Source organism: Pseudopodoces humilis, chromosome 19, assembly GCF_049639895.1.
Source record: "Pseudopodoces humilis isolate 2021_Gansu_Grassland_sample_001 chromosome 19, ASM4963989v1, whole genome shotgun sequence".
NCBI lineage: Eukaryota > Metazoa > Chordata > Aves > Passeriformes > Paridae > Pseudopodoces > Pseudopodoces humilis.
The window spans coordinates 6,244,292-6,269,423 of NC_142218.1; the positions used below are offsets into that span (position 1 = coordinate 6,244,292).

The following is a 25,132-nucleotide window of genomic DNA, read 5'->3' on the forward strand; positions in this document are numbered from 1 at the left end:
ACCTCTTGATTTACACCCTCTTGGGCAACAGCCCTACTGACCCCAGAGATGTGACTAGCATGGCATTGCATTATTAGACTTCCCCAGTGCTTTTTTTCTTCTAAGTCATCTAGGATGGGAAAAACAGTTAGATAAAGAAGAATGTCATGACTCATTCCCCAATGCCACGGAGGTTCAGGACAACCAGAAAAGAGTTAACAGCACAGCCACCCCCCAGTTATATTTCACAGTTTCTAAATACAGAGTTCCTGTCTGAGCTGGATGCCCATTTTGGTTATCTTAAAAGTATTTCTGGAACTCTTGGCCAACTTTAAACAAACAAACAGGGAGAAATATTTGTGAAGATAACATGGCTGAGAGTGTTCAATTACTGAGTCTTTCTAAGTTGAAGGTTTTTGTTTTTAGACTATTTCTTTAAAGCTTGTGAATAGAAGAAAAAATTGCTCTGGAGATGTTAAATCACACAACCATCCCAGCTATGGCTTTGGAATAACAATCATTCAACTTAGCAAATATCAAACGTGGGAAGGGATTTATCTGACGCATCTATATGATCATGTGAACTCCTTTCTCAAGGAGAAACAGTCTCTGCTGGAGACTCAAGAGGAAGGAACTGTTTTGCCTCCTTTAAAAAAATATAACAACATAAGCAACTGTAACATGCTCAAAGCTTCCTGGCACAAATGCAAAAATGCAACATCTGAAATGTCAGCTGGTATGCTGGGAGGATTTACATGATTTAAAAGATTTATGAGAAAGAACTATTTCACTGGCTTCAGAGCATCTTGGAAAGCAGCAGTGGGGGGGACAGTGGAAAAGAAGTGGAAAAAAGTCTCCAGCTAAGAGAAATTATCATGGCCAGTATGATTCTGTATTGCTCTTTTTAGTGCAAGAAAAAAAATGGGTCAGGCACTCATTGGGTTTTAAGCTGCATTTAAAGATGAATGAACAGAGTCTGCCATGACTCTGGGATATGCTCATTTTCTCATATTACATATTGACTCACATAGACTGGTGGCTCACCTAAAGCCACACAACTTGTTGCTGCTCAAGGCAGGATTAAATAAAGAAATTCCTGACTTTTCCTCCCACTGTTGTTTCACTAGAAGCTACTCTGCTGATACACAAAGGCTGGCCAGCTGGATTTCAGTGCAGGCTCTCAGGGGAGAGATGGGGTCACAGAGAGAGGGGAAATAAATCCTGCCTTAATAAAAAGATAATATATCAAGTAAGGAAAAGGCATGAAACTATTTGAAACTATAAACTCTGCAACATTTATAAGTGTGCTTTGGCAATGCTCAAGTGGAAGACTGGCTCGTTTTGTGGCCCACTCTTGAAGTGGCTACTTAAAAGCATGGTGCTCAATGCCCTGCACAGCCTGAGGTGCTCCAGCAGCAGAGGTGAGCCCAGCCCACCTCTGCCAGGGAGCAGGGGTTGGTGTTGGCTCTGCTGAGCTGGGATGGGGAAGGTGCCGCTCCAGCAATGCCTCTGCCTCCAAGGCTCCTCCTGGGACAGGTACAAGCAGCTGACATCAGCACAGGGCTGGGGCTGATCCAACAGTGTCTGGGTCAGATCCTGCACCCCTGGGGGCCCTGTCTGAGCACCCTGTGTTGTTTACAGGGCACCACATTCACCTGTCATGAAACTCTTCACTCCCTCCTCCTTTTTACCAGCCATCTGTTGCTAGTGCCTTCCATGGTTCATTCACAGATGTCACTGCAGATCTTTTGTGCAAAATATTCCCTCCAATCTATCTCTGTTTGTCTTATTGTTATGGGTATTTTTTATATAAGCTTTTATTTAATTTTATTTAAATACTTTTCAATACATTTAAGTTTCTTTAATGCTTCCATAAATAATGAGATGAAAGAACTCAGTAATATCATTCCATGGTATTAGATTAAGGTGAACATTTTTCTCCATCTGTTTCACCAATAACCTAAACTAATGCAGTTTCCAGACCAGAGCACATGATCTTAAGTGAACTGAAGAGAGTGAAAAGGTCTCTGGTGACACATAAAGACTTAGAGGAGATTGAACAAAGGTGTCCTATAAAATAAATTTCTGGGCAAACAGAACTGGAAAGACACAGAGATTACAATTCCTCTATCATAACAGCAATGACTCATCCTGTTGCATAGTCACTTGGGGTGAAAAAGAAAACAGTTACTCAATCTCTCAGGGATTTAGACACAGAAGAATATATTATGCAAGTTTTAGCTGCGTTACTAATGGCCTTGAAGCACACAACTCTACTATGACTCTCACTCAGCTCAGCAGATCACAAATAAGATGACTCACGTATCCATGACATGATAGGAAAGGAAAATAGAGAGCCTAAGAAGTGCAGAGGCAGGTGCTAATACAGTCACAGAGCACACAGTCAGGGGGAGAAGAGATTTATAAAATCATGAGCAAGGGACTGCAGAGAAATCAGCTCAAGGGCATGGACTAGGTTGATTTTTCTTGGTGTCACATCAGGAGGTGGTGAGTGTGAAGGCAGGCTGTGTGCAGAGATGAGCCAGGCCACTGGCACCCCTCACCTGCGTGTCCCCAGGGAATGGCAGCAAAGAGCTGGCCCTGGTCTCTGCATGGCAGCGCTGAGCGAGCCCCTGTACACACAGTGAGATCACACACCACTGAAAGCCATCCACAAACTTAACAATATTTATACTTGGCAGGACTTCCTACCCTGCTGGTACATTGTGATTTTGTAGAAGCTGTTAATTCTGAACATTTAAAGACTAATTAAACGCACTGGTGGTGCCAGCCACAGCAGTATTTTGCCCATTAGCTCATGACTTACCTCCTCATGGATGAGGGCTTTGACAGATGTTCTCAAAGCACTGGTTAAAATCTGAATGGTTGGGCGGAGCTCCACTTAGATTCTGGACTAAACAGCTGGAAAAGCAGTTGTCCCAAGAAAACTGCAAAATTCTTTCTACTCTGGAGCTCAGATCAAAGCACAGATGTAAATGTAGCTTAAACTTTATAGAAGTCAAATAATTAGGAGGATTATATTAGAAAGGTGATGCTGATACATCTAAATTTGGAAGTTTATGCAGGCCAGAGACAGTTAGATGTTACCTAGATGTTAGTAGATACCTGCATGTGAGTCAAGCCAATGCTACTGTAGAAACACAGACAATGTCTGATTACAATTTTTTAATTTTTACAGGCAGTTTGGCACAGCCATTCCAATTTGCAGGTCCCATCACCTGACTAAAAGATTCCAGATGGTCAAAGGAGTATTGAATAATAATGTGTCTCTGTGATCTATTACCTGCAAAAACACAGCCCATGCAAAGCAGGAGCCCTCAAATACTCAGGGGAACATCAGGAAAAATTCTGCGTTTTGTTATCACAGAAAGGAGACCCTTGAGAGTAACAAGAATAGCACTAACGCACAAGCTTGAGTGACATTTTTTTATGAGCTCAGTTGCACAAAGGAACTGCAGAGAACTGCCTTCAAATGACTAAATCTGACACATTTCCTTTAAATATTACCTAATTCCAAGGGGTTTATTCTAGGCATTTCAACTGACATATGTATGGGATGTAATGTACAGATACAGAAGGGATGCACCATTTCTTTCTGCTGTCAGAGCTGATTAACAAACCAGAGCAGGGTATTTTTGTACAAACCAGGATAACCTCCTGCCATATCCTGTCTTGTTCCCAGAGCTGACAGTCCCTAGGCTGACTTCATCCTTATCTCCTGTTAAACATGTAGGGGTTTAGGTGATGTGATGCAGAATCAGAGGGGTTTATGCTGGGAAGTAAAAGGAGCACTTGGAAATCTCTTGTTACATGGACTGTGGAAGGAAAAAGCTTTTTATCTGCACCTCTTGTCTCTGCCCAGCATAACCCAGTGGAGGATCACCAGTACTTAAAAAAACTATTTGTCTCATAAATTTCTCAAGAAGAAAACACTTGCAGGTTTAAGATTTAGATAAGTTTCATCACTGCATTAGTAATACACAATATTCCAATATATTTGAATTATTTGCCCAGAATTACTGGGAACACAGAACTTGTGATTGTGCCTTTATTCTGTGTATATTCATTGGAACAAGCAGTGAAGGAGCAGGGATATGGCAAAAGCTTTCCCAGAGATCCAGCTGGCACAACCAGAAGGGTAATAAAAATACATTAGCAATAAAGTAAAGGCTCATCTATTATCTGAAAGCAGCACAGTTCCAATGATTTATGGAATGACCTCTTTCTGAAAGAAGCCTGTATGTCCTCATGAATAAGGCTGATTGCAAGAGATGATACTGTTAACACAGTGTTCATATATTCTGAGTGTTAAAGCTGCTGTGGAAAATAAGTGGCAGGTTTACTGGATGCTCTTTGTCATTTCTTGGCAATTTTAGATGGCAGTAAAGCTGTCATTTTGATTATTAGTGCCTTTCTGTGATGGAAGCAGGTTTTTTGGACAGGGACTGTGTGAAGGGTCTGACAAAGTGTGAAGTGATGTGCAACAGCTGGAACTGCTATAGCCAAAAAATATCCTGTAACCTGAGCTGGTCAGTTCTGACCCTGTCCTGTGATATTTTTCAACACTAACGACAAGTAAAATCGACGCAAACTGCTTTCCTAAACCTCCGTGCAAACCTTTGTCAAATCCTTGTGCTGTTACATCATCACAGCCAACTCTCATCCATTTCATTTGCTCCCAGACTTTTGTGAGGAGGAGTGAAATCATTCAGCTATCCCTCTCCAACTCCTCCAGGCTGCAACCTGTGCAGTGTGCTGGGAATCCAGAGCAGGGAGGACCCTGTGCTCTGGGCAGCTGTGAAACAACATCTCCTTTCACCTGGCTCCTCCACCTTCCTCTTCTTCCACGTTAAAGGAGCCCATCTGCAGCTCTTGCAGCTGTGCACCTTCCAAGTATGAACTGAGGCAGGTGTGAGCTGCTGCAGAAGTGTCTCTGAGAAATTCCACCTCTGAAAAGCTCCTAAGCTTTCTCACTTCCACCCAGAGTTTGGTTTAAACACACAGGCAAAATTCATGGACACCCTTCAGTGCTCAGCAATTCATAAAGGAAAAGCAAAGTAATACTAGGAAAAGGTTCTTCATCCGAAGGTTGAAGGACAGGCTGGAACAGGCTCCCCAAGGCAGTGGTCAGGGCCCCAAGCCTGCCGGAGCTCAGGGGGTGTTTGACCACACTCTCAGGCACACGGTGGGACTCTCGGGGTGGTCCCATGCACGGCTACGAGCTGCTCTCGATGATCCTGATGGATCTCTTCCAACCTGGAGCATTGTGTGTGGTGTGAGTTCTGGGGCACAAGCACTCGTGTCTGTTATCGCTCAAGAGGGGGAATGAGTTACACACTGTGCCCCGGTCAAACAGCTTCCAGAGGCTGAGCAGGCCGGCGGCCCCCGGCAGGGCAGGTGACAGCAGTGTCGCCAACCCCTGGGCCACTGTCATTGCTCGCAGCACGATCCGTACAGATGTACATCAAGTGGCAGAAGGCTGCCCACCCGCTTGCTCCGGCATCCCGCTTGTGGCGGTGCCGCCGGTGAGGTCAGCGGTAGCGCGGTGTCACTCGCACGGCCCTGACGCCTGTCACCGCGCCGGGTCACAACCCCGCGGGGCCCGAGGGCTCGGCGTTACCCGGGCTACGAGCGTCCTGCGGGATCCCAGGGGACGGGAAAGGCGGCGCGCTCTGCCACAATGCCGGGCGGGGCGGGCGCGGCCCGGTGCCTCCCCGGTGCCTCCCCGGTGCCCGCGCTGCTGCCATGGCAACGGCCGCGCGCCCGGGCACGGCGAGCGCCCCCACCGGCGCAGGGATGGAACAGCAGCCGGGCTCCCTAGGGGCGTCACTCATTGGCTGTCACGCTGTAGGAACCGCCCACTCATTGATCTTTCGACCAATCAACGTCCTCCCTTCCCTCAGCGAAGACGGAAGAAGTGTTATAAACAACATCGCCCTGCCCACGCCCACCCTCCCGCGCCACCCCCTGGCGCCCGGCTGCATCGCGCCTTCTCATTGGCTGGCGGCCGCCGCCGGGCTGGAAAGCAGCCAATGAGCGGCGGCGTCGGCTCGGGCCGGCTCCGCCCCCTGAGGCCGCGGGCTCTGGGCGGAAGGAGGAAGCGGGCGGAGGGGCGGCGGCGGCGCCATGGGGGCCGTGCTGGGGCTCTGCTCAGTGGCCAGCTGGGTGAGTGCAGGGCTCCCCTCCTACCCCAAACCTGCCCCTTCACATCCCCAACCTCTCCTGTTATCCCGGGGAGCGGGCCCTGCCCGGTGCGGTGCCTCCGCTGGCGGTTCGGGTCGGCCCAGGGGCGGGGGGACCGCTCTGAGTCCCCGCGGTCCCGGTCCCGGTCCCGCCGGAGCTGCAGCCCCTCGGAGCGGAGCGGTGCCCGGCTGGAGCCGTCCGTGCCCTTCCCGGAGCCGCGGGGCCCGCCTGGCTGGAGCGGGGGCTGGCGGACGGGCCCGCCCTGGCGAGGCCCCGGGGGCAGCCCAAGGCCGATAAACCCGGTTATCTCGGGCTGTTCGCAAACACGCTGTCAGTCAGAAAGGCCGATTAGCGGTTTATCTGTGCGCTCCGGAGTGGAGTGTCTCTAAATGGGGTTCGGGTTTTCCTCTCGCTGTCGCCTAATGCGCCGGTGTCAGCTGCGAGGGGAATGCTCTTACTATTCCTGTCTCTGCCCTTCAGATTCCCTGTCTGTGCAGCGGTGCCTCGTGTTTACTGTGCCGATGTTGCCCCAACAGCAAGAATTCGACAGTGACACGTCTTATCTATGCCTTCCTCCTCCTCCTCAGTACTGTGCTTGCCTGCATTATGCTGGCACCAGGCATGGAAGAGCAGCTGAAAAAGGTACGGAGGGGGGAAAAAACCTCCTTCTGACTGTCTTAAATGTCATCACTTGTGCCAGTGACTATTGATTTTCTTTTCTTGGAATGGATTATGCGTGAGACACAAACACCCGAGTGTCCTTGTTCCTGGGTTAAGATGCTGCATGTACTGAATGGCTTCTGGTGGAAACAGCAAATTCAGCAAATGTTCCTTTTTTAGTACATTCCTGGTCTCTGAAATCTGACCAGACCTGGAGACAGTCAGTTGTTATCAGAGGCCTGCTGCTGTGGTATCTTAGCCTTCCTGGGTGAAAAGCGTTGACATGGGGAGAGACAGATGATAATAAGGTGTGAGCACAAGGTATTTTGTTCTCTGATCTCTCGTAAGTTTTTTGACTGAAAGCCTTGGCTGTTACAGAACTTAGAAAATGTAATTGCAAATATAGACGTAAATTCCCAATGAAATGTGTCTTTACCCAGATACCTGGATTTTGTGACGATGGGCTTCACACTCAGATCCCCCACTTGGATGGGTTTGTCAGCTGTGATGTGTTTGTGGGATACAGAGCTGTCTATCGGGTCAGCTTTGCCATGGCCGTGTTCTTCTTCCTCCTCTCCCTGCTCATGATTGAAGTGAAAACAAGCAACGACCCCAGAGCCTCCATTCACAATGGGTATGTGTGAGCCAGCTGGCTGCCCTTCAGCTGCTTTCCTCCCTCCAGCTTCTCTGCTGAACACTGGGGAAATTCCTCTATGCATACAAGGACAGGTTTCTTTTGGACCCAATACAGAGTAGTGCTTTGGTTTCCTTAAAAGCTTCCTATTTATGTGAGATGTTCAGTGTCCTGGTTGAAGGGGCCACTCTGAGGTGGGGTAACCAAAAGGGCAGTGCTCTGTGTTTCCATAGAGATGTCAGATTGCAGCTAGTTTATATCTCCAACCTTGTGCAGCCTCTGGCATGCATTGGGTCATTCTCAAGGCCAGTCTGACTGAACCAGCAGAAACTGGTTTCTGATTTCCAATTGCCTGATTTAATTGAGTTAGTTTTGGGCTAGATCACTGAATCATTTAGAGTAATTTAATTGGAAAGGGACCTTTGGAGAGCATAAAATCATAAAAATATAGAATGGTTTGAGTTGGAAGAGACCTTAAGATCATCCACAACCCTCCAACCTTCCACTAGACCAGGTTGCTCAAAGCTCCATCCAGGCCAGGCCTTAAATACTTCCAGTGATGGGAAGTCCTCAACCTCCCCAGTCAACAGGATCATATGATCCAAAGCCTTGGCTGGAGCAGGACCAAGCTGCTTACAGATCATGTAGCACATGATTACTGTGTGTCAACACAGGATAAGACTAATATTTATGACTTCTCTCTTCTTTTAAAGGTTTTGGTTCTTCAAAATAGCTGCTATTGTGGCTATCATGGTTGGAGCATTTTATATCCCTGAAGGGCCTTTCACAAGAGGTACAGTTAATGTTCATCATGGAAATCTGACTTGTATAAGCTCAAACATTTTCACAGATTTATTAGGCAACAGTGAAAGTTCTCTTGTAGAAGATGCAGTTTCTGCCCATCTTTCTTGGAATACCTTGGTTCATCCAGCGTTTTGGTGACCAGCTGAAGTTATGGCAATAAGAAATCCCTTTTCAACTGCCTAAGTTTTGGTTATTAATAATTTTCTACTTCATGAGACAGTCACTACTGAGCTGAGTCTTCTGGCACTGGACTGGGGGCAGCTCAGGACACTGACAAGTCCTAAATACTTCGCTAGAATCTCTGAAAAATCTGTGTGGGAAACTTCTACTGTCTGGTCACATCAGAGGAACTTCAGGGTTGTTGACCCTCCAAGAAATATGGCATGATGGCACTTACGTACACAAAGATGCCACATGCTAGATGTTGCCTTCATTCTGAAAACATGTTGGGCTAAACATTCCCATGCTCCTGCCAGATTGAGGCCAAAGTGATTAACAGCATCTGATTTTCTAATTCCAGTTTCAGTTTTTTTCATTATTTGTCTGTAGTATAATTGGGAGCTTTTTTGTTTTTAAATGGAGGTAGCATGCACATGATGAAAGCTAACCTTTTTTCTTCCTGCACCCTTTTCTAGCTTGGTTTTGGATTGGTGTTTCTGGAGCCTTCTGCTTCATTCTTATCCAGTTGGTTCTACTTGTGGATTTTGCTCACTCTTGGAATGAGAGCTGGGTTGAGAAAATGGAAGAGGGGAATTCTAAATGCTGGTATGCAGGTAAGAATCTTAACCTGTAAAGGGATTTGTTTGTACTGGCCAGTACCCTTCAGAATATCATTTACTGGTTTGCAGACATAGCTAGAATTAAACTCCATATTGTCCCTGAGTCACTGCTGTTAACACCCAGAATTAATAGCAGCAGTGTTTCCTTTTTCTTGTTCATTAAAATGCAGAATATTTTAGGCTTGTGAGTAGCACATCTGACAGTGCTAATAAACCAGGAGCCTGGTTCTCTTCAAACCTGAGCTTTGCTCTGCCCCTCCCCTGCTGTGTCCCCAGGAGCTCAGTTGTGTCTGTGACAGTGGCTGCAGCACCACACCGAGTGTGCCTTGGTGCCTGCTCCCCGGCTGGCCATTAATTACAAAGTGCTAATTGTTGTGGTTCTTGGCTCATAGCTAAGAATGCTACAGCAGCATTTTGTAGCTTCTTACAGAGTGGAAATGCGAATGGGTGACCTCAAGCACAGGAATCCGGGGCACATAAATGTGCATGAGGAGTGTGCAAAAAGCACTCTCTCATTATGCCACTGTGGCCTGATACCAGTTAAACTAATTAAACTGCTGCTGAAAGGCAAGTCCTGTTCCCCTGATGGCAGCACTGGCCTTCCTCTGAGCTGTGCTGCTTAGTGACCCCAAGCAGAAATTTAGCCAGACCTTACAAAAATTCAGTCTGCTAGTCTGGTTCTGTGACTCAGACTGCCAGGTGATGAAGCAAGCCTGTCTTATTCCAGTGTTAGCTGGACATTAAGCCACTTTAGATGGACTATTAAAACTATATGTGTAATGTAATTTTTTTTTTCCTCCAGCTCTGTTGTCCTGTACAAGCTTGTTCTATGCCTTGTCCCTGGTTTTTGTCGTTCTCTTCTACGTTTTCTACACGAAGCCTGATGACTGCACTGAGAACAAGTTCTTCATAAGCTTTAACATGATCCTGTGCATTGTTGTCTCCATCATTTCTATCCTTCCAAAAGTTCAGGTATTACTTTTATCTCCTCTTTCCTTCTGACATACCAAGCAGGGAAGTGAGAAGGATTTAGTACCAGTTCAGTCAGACAAAAGAACTTTAAAACTTGGCTATAAAAGCTATGCTAGTTAGGAACTTAAAAAAAAAAAATCTTGCTCTGAAACCATTGCACTACATAGTGACATATTTTCTGAAGAGAGGCTTTTTTGAGCTAACATGGTTCTGGACTTTGTTTCCATGTGGCAGACTGCTGGCATGGTTTTAGTGGTGAAGGCCCTAGCAGAGCAGAGAAATCTGTTAGGGAGTAGGAAAATAGCTGGAGATTTATTTGTTTAATACTGTGGTTTTGAAATTAGGGGTTAGCTTGTTTAACATAAGAGGAAAGTTGCATGTTACTCGATTCTGAACTGAGATTGCTCAAATCAGATGCTAGATTCACATCTACAAAATTGTTTGAAAAGGTTGAGATTAACTCAGTAAGAGCCCAAAACTGAGTCTTGGGCACAAAAAAAATGGATTTGGTTTGCTTATTCCTTCTGTGTTTGAGTTGCTTTTTGCATAAATTAAATGACTCTCAGGAGTTTCTTCCAGTCTTTTGAACATAGAAATGCATTGAGCTTTGTTCTACAGCAATAATTTTCATGCTAGTAATTGTTTCTTCTGTGGCAGTGGTAAAACTATACAACTCTAGGTAAAACTTGCCCTTTTGACCTTGCTCTTCTGCTTTGAAACAGGAACATCAGCCTCGCTCTGGCCTCCTCCAGTCCTCTGTCATCACACTCTACACCATGTACCTCACTTGGGCAGCCATGTCCAATGAGCCTGGTAAGGAACACGCTGTCTCCAGTCACATATTTTGGTGTCAAAGCAGAAGCTGCTGATGGTTATTACAGATCACTCTGTGGGAATTGCTGATCTGTCCAGATCAAATCCATTCAGGCTGAAAAGCTGACTTGACCAAAACCATCAAACTGCCTCTGCAGAACTAAACTGGGGTGTTTGTAAGGGGGGAAAAAGAAACAGTGTCAGGGCATTCTGATGTTATTTATTTATTATGCCCTTGTCTAGCTCACAGGGAGGAAAAATATTGCAGGCAATTTCTGCTTCTGGAGAATTGAAGAGATCAGCAGTTAAAGGGAATGAAAAATTGCACGTTTACCTGTCATCTTTTCTTAGCTACGTGCTGGCAAAGCTCATTCCTCTAATCTGCCTTAAAATCCCTTTCAGAAAGAAACTGTAACCCAAGTCTGCTCAACATCATCACCCAGATAGCTGCACCCACAGCTGTTCCAGCCAATGCCACTATCCCACCTGCCACTCCTGCTCCACCCAAGTCCCTGCAGTGGTGGGATGCCCAGAGTGTTGTTGGACTGGTTATCTTTGTCCTTTGCCTCTTGTATTCCAGGTAGGATCTGCACTGATAACCAGTGATAAAGAATTAGGATTTGTCTGCCTCTTTGGTTTGAATCTGGGTCTAGTGCAAAATGTACCTGCATTTATTCACATCCAGCTGCTGTCTCCGGCCCAAGGCCAAATGTGGCTCATAAACCTGCTTTTGCTTTGTGCATGAGGATAAGCCTTGTAAGCCAAATCGATAGAACATGTGTTACAAGATGATTAGAGGGATGGAGCACCTCTCCTGTGAGGAAAGGCTGGGAGAACTGGGTTTGTTCAGCCTGCAGAAAGGAAGGCTTTTCAGTGTCTGAAGGGAGCCTACAAGGAACATGGAGAGAGACTTTCACAAGGACATGGATTAAAACTGGAAGAGTAAGTTTAGATTAGATAATAGGAAAAAATTCTTCACTGTGAGGATGGTGAGGCACTGGAATGTTTGTCCAGAGAACCTGTGGGTGCTCCATCCCTGGAAGTGTTCAAGGCCAGGCTGGATGGAGCTCTGAGCAACTTGGTCTGTTGTCCTTGGTCTAGAGTCTAATGTGTCCCTGCCCACAGTAGGTGGGTTGGAACAGGATAATCTTTAGGGTTCCTTCCAAACCACACCTTTCTATGACCTGTGACTAGGAATGCTGTTTAAGTTAACAAAAGCTTGGATAAAAACAATTGGAGGAATTTCCTTACGCTTCCAAATGGATTTTAAAAAATATTATTTGCTAGTCTTAGACATTCATTGTGGTCCATTGCTTGCTTTACTAGCAAACATACCTGACTGTAAAAGGAGTTGTTGACCAGGTCTCTCTTTACACTGCAGCATCCGCTCTTCAAGTAACAGCCAGGTGAACAAGCTGACGCTGTCTGGCAGTGACACTGCCATCCTGGAGGAGACCGTGGGCACAGGCAGCGGGGCTGCCGAGGATGGAGAAGTGCGCCGTGTCACGGACAATGAGAAGGATGGGGTTCAGTACAGCTACACCTTCTTCCACTTCATGCTCTTCCTTGCCTCTCTTTACATCATGATGACACTGACAAACTGGTACAGGTAAGAGCCAGATGGGAAGCGATGGGTTCTGTGTGCCAGTGTTTCCATGTGGATAGGAGACTCCTGCCCTGTGGGGGCACCTTTTGTGCCACCTACTCCTGCCAAGCTGGTGAAGGTGCTGTCCCTGTGCCAGTCACATTAGAGTTGTGCCTTCTCAGTTTAGTGTTGCTGAATTAAAATGTGAGCACAGCACAGGGAGCAGCTGTGGTTCCAAGGCACTACTTCAGAGCTGAAAGGGCAGAAATTGTGGCTGCCATTCTTCAGCTGGATGAGTAGCAGGAAGGATACCCATGGAATTGGTTTCAGGTGGTCTCCTGCAAAGTTTGTTAGAAGCCAGCCTGCTGGTAGTGGCTCTTCATCCTGGGAAACATGTGCAGGGACAGCCATATGTGCTGCTTATCAAGGATGTGATTTCCTACATCTGTTGGAAACACTTGGACATATGCTCTGCTGCAGCAGCTCAGAACCACTGCCCCCAGGACAGTATTAATTCTTAATACTTATTAATTAGCAAATACACTTAGAGATCAGCAGCCACCAGGAGTCTATTGCACAGCTCATGCAAATACTTCCTTGAACAGCAAGCAGCACATCAGCATGGGCAGGCAGGATTGAAAACTGGGTTCCAAGACCAAGAGGCTGTGAAGGAACAACAGGAAACTGCTGGTTTAGTTGTCTCACTATGTTCTCACAAAGGGTCTTGCACTGGAGTGTCCCAAAGGATTGCCCTCACTTCAGATTCATATGAGAGGTACCAAGGAATACTGGGAGGTGCTTTCTGTGACTACTAATGGACTTCTTTACTTTTTAGCCCTGATGCAGATTTCAAAACCATGACAAGTAAGTGGCCAGCCGTGTGGGTGAAGATAACCTCCAGCTGGGTTTGTCTGCTTCTCTATCTCTGGACCTTAGTGGCTCCTCTTGTCCTTACTAATAGAGACTTCAATTAAGTTCCTGCACCTGTCTAAGCTTACAAAAGTGAGGAACTCTTTGCTAAAAGCCAAAATGTTCATTTATTGCTTTAGTTACTGTTTCTTATGTTGGTATTAAAATGCAGTTGGATAGTTACATATTGCATAACGCTTGACGCAGCATCAAAATTATCAGTTATCTTTCTATTTTAACCTTTCCCAGGGTTATCTTACTACTGCATTTTTAAAATTCACTACAGCTGTGCTGTCAAAGCACAAAAGAAATTATCTATTCTGTCCAAAAGCCACAACCTTCTACTGAATAGAAGTTATCATTTAGTTAAATATGAAGTAATATATTTTAAAGAACAATTATAATCAGCATAATGCACTACTATGCTCATGCTTCAGTTTCTGGAAGTGTAAGCCATGCTGCTTGATTTCTACATTCCACTGCTAAAGTTTATTTACAGGAAAAGTTTATTTAAATTACTTAACTCTGTGTTGTGGCAAAAAGCACCCTTATTCCTCACCAAAAGATGAGAACTGAAGTCGAAAAACTGGTTAACAATTAATTCTTTTTAAGACAAACTTGCCCTTTTTAAGAGGCAATGTCTATGGTAACTTCTTTTTTAGATTGTTTGCCAAATAGAGTGGTAAGTGTATGAGTAGCTTAATCAACTTCATGATTATGTTGGAAAATAGAGCTTATTGATTGATTTCAGTTGTCCAATATGTTTAATAAAAGTAACAGACATGGAATTATTATTGGCTCTAAGGCATTTGCACTGTAAACTCATTTGAATAAAGCAGACTAACTACTGAAAGTGGCCCAGCTCTGTTGAAGTGTTAAGAAATAGCAGTTACTTCTCTAGTGGAAAATAGCACCTGCAGTGATCAGCTGCTGCCCTGTCCAGCTGGATGTGACTGCGTGTTTGCTCTATGCAGTAAATACTGACATCTTTCTTTTGAAACAAACAGTATCTTCCCCATGAGGCTGTCAATGTCAAATCCTGTTACTTGAAATTGCTCAGTTCAAGTAAATTTCTACTTCTCCAACAGAAAGCAACATCTTTTGCTAATGCAGTGCTCTGGTGATTATGTGTAGTAGCAACTGTAAGTGTGGAACTTGTGTGTTATTGACATTTACAGTAAAATATCCCAACATGACACGAGACAAAGGTATTGAAAATATCAAATGAGCAGCTGTTACAATGTGTTTAATCACCCAGTCATGCATCATAAACATACACATTTTTGACGACTTTGTTTTATAAAATGCAATATAAAAATAAATTTTATCAAAATAAGATGTACACTTAACTACCCAACACCTCTAAGCCCTACCAGAATTCTAACAGAAGGCAAAATTAGTAGTTGAATAACACAATTAATAACTCATGCCAAAATGAGATGTAACAAAAACTATACTTCAGCTACTTCCTGAAAATACCTCCTAACACCCATTTGCAAGAGTATAAATTCAAGTACTTTTATGTACAGTTTGCAGCTACCTTTTGTGCCCCCTACTGCCAATGCAGTTCAAGTATCCTTCCTTATAACATTTTGGATTTGGCAGGGATGGCTGATGTACTGGGAAAGGCATCCAACCTTGGAAAATAAAGTTATTTCAAGTGGGAAGAAGGACCAAAGTAGTTGTTGAGCTGTAAAAAAACCCAAGCAATCCCTAAGCAAAAAAAGACAACCCCATCCTGTAAGCTTTTCTAGCCATCCTCTTCACTTGCAGCTAAGGAGATGCTATACTTGACACAAATGTTTATTTTCCAAATGCTGACATGGGAAATTCTGGGAACAAACTAATTTCTTTGCTACTGAGTGCTAAAGCTCAAAGAACATTCTCAGCTCTGTAGCCAGGCACACAGAAGCCAGAGCTGTGCTTTCTGTAAGACATGCCAAGCACTGGTCAGAGTGACTTCAGGGTTAGAAACACAGCTCAGTGAAGCTGCAATTCCTGGCTGAATTCTAAAGCCAAGGAACAGCAAATTAGAAAGAACAGATGCTTGATAAAGCCTGGCTTAATTCAGCATCCCAACATCCACTGCCCAGGAGCTAGCTTTAAGAAAAAGAAGTTCTGCAGTAGTTCTGCCACAAGACTGGCACTTTTCAGCACTGGAAAGTGTGGTGCTCTAACCCCAGCCAGCACCACGGCTGCCACACTGACTCCTGTGAAGAAAATTCTATCCCAGCCAAACCCAGCACAACCATATAGCCTCATTTATTATGTTTGAATCATATTCTTTATTAGTGAGCAGAGGAAAGAAGAGGGTGGATCTAGTCTGCCTACTATTTAAGGCATGCAAGAAAATATAAAAGCCTGGAAAAGGGTGTTTAGTAGAGGGTCCTCAGCCTTCTGCTGAACACCACTAGATTTATTTCTTTTTGAAGGACATTAAAATGAATTTTGAACATCCAATCTCCCCCTCTAGTACTTATACAAGGGTTCCTACAGTCAGTATACCCCCACTTCTAACCCTGCAACACAATTAAGGAAAGACTATCAGTCAGGCCTTCATCTATAGGTAAAATGGTCCATCCTGTTTTTTTCAGTTGTAGCTTGTGACTGGAATTAAGAGGCACTAAAACAACAGAGGCACCACTCTCTCTGTTCTAGCAGTTTAGCAGTGTGGGCAGCCACTTATCTGTCCAAGTCCTGGTGCTGTGTGCTACTGGCTTCTAGGTGGCAAAAAACTGAATTAACTTCTGCAAAACACAGAGCATATTCTGGTCACAAAGGAGGAGCTGCTTAGCAGTACTCTTTTACCTTATTTAAGTAGATGAAAGTGGCAGTTTGTTTTTTTCCCTGCACTAAAGGTAGAAGTTACCAAAGAGGAGTTACAATTGACTTCTAAATGTAAGAAACATAAGGAAAATTAATCTCTTCCCACCTTTAATCTACAACTGTTCATGTGATGAGTTTTCTGCTCCTACAGATTCTGAACTGCTACCCAGGAAAGAAAAAAAGCTTCATTGTTTTACTTTTACCCCTTTTCAGTACCCAGTCTCTTTTTATAATGTTGGGATGACAGGTGTGGCATTTGCCACCCCTTAGTTCCAGGAGGAGATCTGCTGCCAGGTCAGTCATTACAGTTGTAGAGGAGCCTCCTTTTGGCAGTGCAGTCATGCTGCAAGGGGGCTGAGAGGAAGAAAGACATTCAAAACAGAGTTTGGCACTTTGAAAAATGAATGTCTGAGATCCTCAAGATAATTTAGTTTTATATTTACAGAAACGTAACTGGTGCCTATAATCACATTTGGCACTAAATCAAGATTTCATCCAGAGAAAGTGCTCTAGTGATAAGTTCCCAATCAGAAGGGATGTTCTTTTCCACCAAATAGTGAATTATTTCACCTTGAAGTAACAGACTGTGCTTTCCTCATCCTAGTGAGGTTTCCCATCTCCACACCATAATAGTGCAGAAGAATGTGTGCAAAGAGTGTGCTGAGAGTTAGGTTCTAATTCAAGACCATTAAACAAAATGAACTTGGGGAGTGGGAACAGCTTATTCAGACACAGGTATCTTACCCTGGTTTGACATCAATGTTAGTTCTGTCTCTAGACAAAGACCTAGAAGCACAGGCATACAAGTTATGGGTAAATATCACAGAGATGATTCAAGTCTAACTTCATACAGGAACATGACAACCAAAGACAAAAGAGGTCAACAAAGTTGTAAACCAAGTTGTAACACTTCACAGAAGAGCTGACAAGCACAGTGAACAAAATGCTACAATATCAGGAAATTTAAGAATGTGCTTTTAAAAAGCCTGTCTGCATTTGGTTTCACAGACTTTGAACTCAAAATCAGCCCAAAGTAACAAGCTAAAGCAGGACCTTGCTGTCTTAATGAAGTATTGCCTTCTATACATCACATGCCAATTGCTACAAAACCTCCTCACATATCCTGGGTATGAAGTACTTATCCAATTCCTTATCTCAACAAGAAAAGAACTAGCAATGTGGGAAGGTGGCTGACACAGCTTTCTTTTATTTGGTCCTGAACCTCATTATTTGAAGCTCCTGTCCAATCAAAAGCCTTAGTAAGTGATCTGAAAATGAAGATTGCACCTGCTCTATAAACCTTGGTATGGATATTATGGTAGTTAATCCATCAGTCACAGTTCTTCCAACTGTGAGGAAGTTTAAGATAAGACCTACATACAGGTATTCATGAATAAATTTTGTTCTGTATTAATTTGAACAAATATTCACTGAGATATTTCAGAAATACCAACTCACAATCTGAACCACATGACAGAGGACAGGCCAAGTTAGACTTCTATGGTTTTAAGCAATCTTCACTACAGAATTATATTTTGAAGGGTTCAAAAGCCATTTTTATGTCTTGGATTACTGGTGTTTGCAGAAGGGGAAGGGACCAGATGATCACAAAGCTCCTAAATCATCCTCACTTATCACCTGTGTGGGGCGGGGACAAGAAATTGTGAAGCTTACCTACCTGCAATAATTTTTTCCCTTTATCATTGGAAAGAATAGGCCAGTTTGCACCATTCACATAGAGGTTGATGAGCCTCAAGTCTTCTACATAACTTGTGCTCTTTGCTTCTACCCTCCCCGAACTCTGCCCTGCCCCTATTGTGCCCTCTCCAGCTTCCTTTGGTTCTACAGTGTAAAGTGCCTCAGCAGTCTGTCCCTAAACTGCAGGTTTAGGAGTAAGGCAGAGTTCACAACATCATCTAGCAGAGCAGATCTTAACTGTGCTGGAAAACTTCCCTCCAGTGGTTTGTTAGTAACAGTAATAGAGCTGAGGTTTCATCCCTCGCAGGGAATCATCACACTGCTTTTCATCAGCATCCCCACTCACTAGCAGGTCGTGGGGAGAGCTGTCACATGGGAGTACCAGCTCTGAGAAATCATGCACGAAGTCCTCTTCAGAGGCCAGCAGCAGCTCATTCCAGGCAGAGATGTCCAGCTTGCCTGCAGTGCCACCATACTCTTCAGGAAGGATCACTGGAGGAATGTTTTGGTGAAGGGAATTCAGATCACAGCCATGAAGAAAAAACTGAAGGAGAAAGCAAAAGAGCTTTAAAATTGCACATCAAACACTTTACAGCAAACTGCTGAACAGTCAGCTAACAAGCTTATTTTGAGCTGAAGAGCAACTTTAAGAAGTGATGTGTTCATGGGCAAATGGCAGCACAGAATAGTGGGCAAATGCAGTCAGACACACCAGTGTCTTGAGACAATCCGCACCTTGTGCAGATTAAATCCCAGCAAGAGACCTCACATGTGCCTGGGCTGAGGTTCCAGATTCAGTTCATCCCCAAGTTTGCTCATGGGATTGAAGTTACTTATCCTTGTGGGGAAAAAAATCATCCTTGGCAACCACAGTCCTGTGGAGAGGACACTTGTGCCTCACAGGACCTTTGCATAAGGGAAAAGAGCAAGGAAGGGGCAGCAGCGTTTTCCTGTGACACCACCTCATGAACAAAGTGCTACTGGCCCAAATAATCCAACCAGGGATGATGTCCTGGATACAGAGCACATGTACTGAAGTTCCATTTTAATATTTTGCCAGTATTGAGTTCCTCAAAGTTTCTGTCTCACAGAGAATTTTCCCAACAGGCATATTTTTGAAAATTAAAGCAGAAAGTAAAATGGCATCAACATTTTTCTAACTGTCAAGTATTATAATTTCTCTTTTTTTTTAAGAATGGCCAAGCAAGGAACTTACAAACATTAATACTGACGTTAAAATCACACCTTACCCTGCTTGCGATCTTTTCCTTCAGAAAAGGCTTGATGATTGCAAAAATGCCTTTGAATATACGAGGCTCATTTATTATGTTAACAGCCTTTATTCGAATGGGGAATCCATCCTGAAGGGTAAAGAAGATTTTTATAATGCAGTTTAAAAAACATTTGCCATCTTTCTCTTTTTAAAGTGAGACTCACTGCCAGCACAACCCACTGGCTCCCCAACTTTAATCTGAGGTACCAACATAAACCAAACAACAATAGAAATTCAACTTGTTACAGAGAGCAGTCCTTGGATGACATCTGTGAGCATAAAAACAAAGTCAAGGGACAAGAAAAACCTCCATAAAAATACACTGCTGTCAGTAAATCCTCATTTTCAATGTTGATGTTTATCTCCCTTGACAAAACCACTCAGATAATCCCTGTCCTTTGGGTATTCCCAGCCCTAATAAGGATGCAGTCACAGTGATGTCTGCAGCTCCTGAGGAGTGCACCACACTCAGTGCCCAAGCAAGCTCCCTCTAACAGTGTGTCCAGCAACAAGATTTGGTGCCCAGGAGACTCTAAAATGTATTTTTATGTGAAGAAGGAATCTAATATCACTAGGACACACTGTTTCCCATACAGGACAGTTTAAAACAACATCTTATTATGCAATTTTTGCTGCAGAAATTTATTTGCAGAAATATTTTTCATAGGCAAAAGCTCACGATCAGCAATTAAGGATTCAGTGAAGTTTCTTTCCCCTATAACCAGCTGTACATATACAAACCAGTCAGTACTTGGAGTGAAAAGCAGGTAAGAGGCACTGCTGGAGTATTTTTCTCCATAGGAACGTTGGTGAATTACCTCATCTTTGCAGGAGCTGCAGCTCAGCAAGGCTGATGCACAACACATTTATATTCCACCATACCTTTATGTCCTTCCCCAAGTCCAGCTATTGTTTTGTGAACATCTTCCAGCAGGAACAGCAGGACACCCATGGCTTTATTTGTACAAATTAAATATAGGCTTACAGTTAAATTACACATTTAGATAAAAATGTAAAGGAGTGAGTTCTTACAAAGGCCTTCCTTAACCTACCAGTCTCATCTCCATACACTCCCCTGATTCCCCTATCCCTCCTGATTCCCCCATGGATACAATAAAGGATGTAACCAGCTCAGGCCAGAACAAAAGTAATGATGGAATGAACCCATTCAAGAGAAGTTTTCTCATCTCACTCTTCAGTCTTCCAGACTGTATCAACATCAAGTAAAATCATCAGACGTTCCTGCCATTTTGGCCAGGCTACTCCTGCGTCCTTTTTCCTTCCCCTTTTGTCCAGCTTCACTGTGTTTACACCCTTGCTCTAACTTGTTCTCCAGCACTTTCCTTCCACACATCCCAGCAGAGATGTTTTCATTACTGTCTCTTTTGCTGCCCCTGTACTAAAGAAACCTCTGCCTTCAGGGCATGGATGGAAATCCTCCTCAAATCATACTCAACCAAAAGTCCTCTGAAAATTTTTGCAGGAGCACTTGAGCTGGAACCTGCACTTGCCCCATGGCTCCATCTTGGCTGGCAGGAACCATTTAAGTATCAGGCCATTTCCTCACTGTCTCCTCTCTAACTGTAATTCTCTGCTCTCTTTCCTCCTTAACCACTACCCAGCAGAACTGCTTTTGTCTGTTCCAACTCGAAGTCTGCATTTCTAATGTAAATTTAGTTTTAGGAATGCAAAAGTCAAAAAAAAGGGGCAAGTGAGGTAAGTTGGCTATAAGGGTGTGAGAAACTGGTTGGGCAGAGACATGTTTAACTCTGCTAGTGAAAGCCAAGAGGATGAAGTTTGTGGTGATATAGTCAAGAACTCTGCACACAGAAGCAATCATTTACAATGCACAAGCTTATTTTCCCACCAGTTCAGGTCTTACCTGAAGAATTCCAATCACTTTTTTGGCTACAAAAGGACCAAAATGAGACGCCTTAGATAAGCTGACTCCTTTGTAGTCTGCCAGGATTACAATTCCATTCACCTGGGTCTCTTCGGACTGAATGAGTTTTTCTAAGGTTAAGTATATGGCACGAATGTTCTCAGTAATCGGATAATTACTGGGTGTCCATCTGTCTGAGGTTACAAGACAGGGATGGTAAGTCGGAGAGTGAAGATAAGCTAACAATACACATTCCAAAAAACTGATTTTCTGTTTTTCTGGACTCAAAAGTTATTCTGTATAGCCACAGTTCTACTTCAGAGCAGCCTTTCTTAAGCAATTGGTAAATGGCAACTCATGTTTACTTCAGGGAGCAAAGGCAATGGTTTTAAGAACCCCATTCTCCACCCAGCACAGCTCATTAATAGCACTTTCAGCTCAGAAAGAAGGCAGGTAAATGGAAAAGAGGAGAATGAATGAAGAGAAATTTACAGCAAGCCTGGCAGCACCAAAAGCACATGAAAGACTGATTATTTATACAGGAGTCAGAGCTATAGGCTTCTCTCTCTGGTTATTGTGAAAACAAATTACAAGCTTCTCAGGGTAGGCTGGCAGCCCTGTTTCAATTTGAGTTGCTGCATATTAATTTTTCTTGAATTGCCTAATATTTCATCGACCCATCTCACTGCATTTTTGTTTTGCCATGATCACAGTTATTGCTGACACAGGCAAAGGAACTGGAATAATGCTGGCTAAGGACCAGCCCGTGCCTTCCTCAGTCAGCTTTTCAAATTTGAGAGAGCCCACATACTCTGTGCAAGTCACCACTGTTCACGGGAGAGCAGGGAATAGGCTTTTGGCCTAGACACACCTCGAGGATGGGGAACAGAGACACTCAGGACTGAGTACCTGGGCGGATGCAGACGACGTGGCGTCCCTGCGGGTCCCGGTGAGGCAGCACAGTGACAAAGCCTGACTCCAGGACAGGCTTTATTGCAGATGGCTTCAGGTTACTGAACACCTCTGGCCAGGTCCTCCTGCAGGTGTGGTAGTTCACCAGCAGCTGAAGCGCTCGATCGTAATCAAACTTCCTGGCTCGGAGGAACCTTAGCAAAAAAGCATCGTCCAGGCACGTCCCCAGGGAAGGATAGTCCTTGCACACCATATCTCGGAGTGCCTGCACATCACGGAGCCTCCATTCAGGCTTCTCCTGGAGCTCCTCCCGGGCTTTGGTAACAAGATCAGGAGACAGGGTACAAACATACTTTGGCCGGTCTGGCAGGAGCTCATTGTCCGATGGAGACCCTGCTGACGGACTTGTCCTGGTGCAGTCGCTCTCTCCTGACATAATGCAGCAGCAATCTGTCAAAAAATAAATGCTGCATGTGACAAACAAACCCTCAGACTTACAACCCCATTGTCTATTTACATATTTATTATGTTCTGTATCCCTGTTTCCTAGCTAAAGACGTTGCCTTTCCAAGAAGCAGCACTACAGTCAAGGGACTCTACTGATTTTAATTCTCCTAGCAGGATTAGAAAGTGCAAGTCACTCTAATCTCTTTATCCTACCTAGCAGGTAGAATGAAACCTGGATGAAACCTAACCCAATAAAGTTATAATACAGAATTACACAGCTTCATTGCAAAACACAGAATTCAATCTGCCTTAATGTTTATTTCCCATGTCCAGCTGGAAACTAAGGCAAAGCAAACATCCCAGTTTGTCATGATTCTCATATTTGGCCAAATTACACCTTCTGAGAAGCTCCCCCATCTAAACCCAGAAAACCAGAAGTTTTGCTTAACTTCTCTGGCAAACATATGCACTTACCAGCACCTCTGCCCAGGTGAATGTTTTGAGTAATTCAGGAGGAGCAGCACTTGGGAATATAAGAAATGGCTGCAGTAAACAAACTGGATGAGCAAGTAAGAAAATTACAGACTCTTATGCCAGCACTGCATGGGTACTGAGGCCAGCCTAATCTAGTTTTAACTTTTCAGTGTGATGCCAAGATGTCTGACCTGGGACCTGAAATTCCAAATCCAGTCACAAGTGGATAGAGACAAGTAAAAGTCAGAAAATCACAAGCCTGCCATAATTCCTGTAGCTGGACCTGGGGCTGGCAGGGAAATACGGCTTTATTTTCCTGAGCTGCTAGCATTCAGTCACTCAGAGCACATCACACCGCTCCTGGCTATCACACGGAGCCGCCCGCCACAGGGACACTGGTCACCCGCACCCACCTTCCTCCTGCACTGACAGAGCTCTCAACGCCCCGCTCCCACCTCAGCTTCCCCAGCTGCTCGGGACGGCCCTCGGGATCGCTCCCAGGGACGCGTTTCACCTGGGAGCACCCAGCCCCGAGCGTCCGCACAGGCACAGGGGCAAGGAGGCTGCCAGGGACCGCCAGACCTCCCCCTCAGCCGCGGCCCTGCAACCCCCTCAGCTCCCGGGCCCGCAGCCCGCCCGTCCCGGAGTCCCCGGGCCCCACAGTCCCCGGGCCCCACAGTCCCCGGGCCCCGCAGCCCTCCCGTCCCGGAGTCCCCGGGCCCCACAGTCCCCGGGCCCCACAGTCCCCGGGCCCCGCAGCCCCCCCGTCCCGGAGCCCCCGGGCCCCACAGTCCCCGGGCTCCGCAGCCCGCCCGTACCGGAGCTCCCCCGGAGCAGCCGCGTCCCGGCCCCGCCGCCCCGGAACGGCCCCGGCCGCTCGGAAGTGACGGGCCCGCCGCGCCTGCGCCATGGCCCCGGGGCGGCACCGCGGCCTCGGCAGCGGCCCCGAGCGGTTCCGCCTCGGGCCCAGAATTTGGGGCTTCTCTGTCTCTGGCATCTGCTCCGTGCAGCGGGGGAGCCCCGGGGACACTTCCCGAAGGGACATCGGCCCTTCAGTGCCACCTCATCCTCCGTGACAACGGCAGGGCACTGCCTCCAGCCGTGAGCCGCGATGGCAGAATTTTATATATATACACGTACATACATACATACACACGTATATATATATATATCTACACACAACATATAATACATAAATATAATACATACAGCAATAATACACACAAACATGTAATACATAAATAATGCATATATTTTATAAAACAAATACATTTTACGCTTGTAAAATACATGTTATGTGTATGGAATATCTTATGTATAAAATATTTTTATTTTCTATACGTATATGTGTGTATATATATGTATATATATACCTTTAAATACACATGAATTATGTATGTTATGTGTATATATAGTATTGCTATATAACATATGTAATTATATAACATACAGCAAATATACTTACCTATATATAGATGACATTTATATACAATATATAATCACATATATAAAATTACATTTTATTTTCACATATATATCTACATATATACACACACATATACATACACACATATATAAATATATATATCCCATATATTTATATATATCTGCATCCCAGGGCCTCTCCCAGCCAGAGCACAGCCTTTGTCCCCCCGTTGTATCCAGGTCGGTACCTGTGAGGCAGCAGCGACCCGAACAGAAGGGAAAGGCAGCTCATAGGAGGCCAGGTGGTGACGCCGGACCTGTCCGCATGGAATTTGTAATAAAAACGGTGGTCGTTCCCAGGTTTGCTGCATTTAAAACTCACCGGGGAGTGTTGGGGAGGGGGAAATGCCGCGTTTAACCCCGCAGGTGAAGGGATGCAGAGGGTGATTGCAAACGCCTCAGCATCCTGCCAGGGACAGTCAGTCCCAGGGCGGTGGTTTCTGCTCTTCTCTCTCGCTGTAAGCCGTGCTCTCCGCCAGGAGAGGGAGTCAAGGATAGTTGGACAAAGAGTGGGAATCCCAGGAACCTACAGTGGGATCCAAGGTCCTTCTGTAGCATACAAGATTCAGCTCTGATTCGTTTCTCTGCCAAGGGTTCACCCTTCCAAAGGAGAAAATGTTTCAGTGGTGCTGTACCCGGTAAGGGAAATGGCAACATGGAAGCAAGTGGAGTGTGTCACAGGATCCTCCTGCAGAGAGCTGATCCAGGGAAAGGGAATTCATTCATTCATTCATTCCAGCCTGTGTTCATGGTCAAACCCTGGGTGCAACCTGGCTATCTGGTGTCTGAAGCTAGG

The 25,132-nt window shown here is 45.0% G+C and overlaps 2 protein-coding genes across 9 annotated transcripts; one reads left to right on the top strand and one right to left on the bottom strand.

Moving 5' to 3' along the window:
* Positions 1–6,055: 6,055 nt before the first annotated feature.
* On the top strand, positions 6,056–14,192 carry SERINC3 (serine incorporator 3). Its single transcript, XM_005524677.3, has 10 exons — positions 6,056–6,165; positions 6,664–6,825; positions 7,284–7,477; positions 8,191–8,270; positions 8,917–9,054; positions 9,863–10,032; positions 10,755–10,845; positions 11,248–11,425; positions 12,227–12,454; positions 13,266–14,192. The coding sequence occupies exons 1-10, from the start codon at positions 6,127–6,129 to the stop codon at positions 13,402–13,404; spliced, it is 1,419 nt and encodes a 472-aa protein (XP_005524734.2). The 5' UTR covers positions 6,056–6,126; the 3' UTR covers positions 13,405–14,192.
* A 125-nt stretch (positions 14,193–14,317) lies between these two features.
* On the bottom strand, positions 14,318–24,862 carry TTPAL (alpha tocopherol transfer protein like). 8 transcript variants are annotated; one of them, XM_088064408.1, is made up of 7 exons: positions 23,670–23,778; positions 21,928–22,380; positions 21,019–21,212; positions 19,114–19,224; positions 18,246–18,407; positions 16,910–16,951; positions 14,318–16,519 (listed from the first exon to the last, which is right to left on the bottom strand). In XM_088064408.1, exons 2-6 carry the CDS (start codon positions 22,364–22,366, stop codon positions 16,940–16,942), a joined length of 918 nt encoding a protein of 305 aa, XP_087920534.1. In that variant the 5' UTR covers positions 22,367–22,380; positions 23,670–23,778; the 3' UTR covers positions 14,318–16,519; positions 16,910–16,939. The 8 variants fall into 8 exon arrangements, with proteins under 8 accessions (XP_087920534.1, XP_087920532.1, XP_087920533.1 ...); XM_088064406.1 differs by having other exon boundaries at positions 18,210–18,407; XM_088064407.1 differs by having other exon boundaries at positions 14,318–16,951.
* Positions 24,863–25,132: the final 270 nt, after the last annotated feature.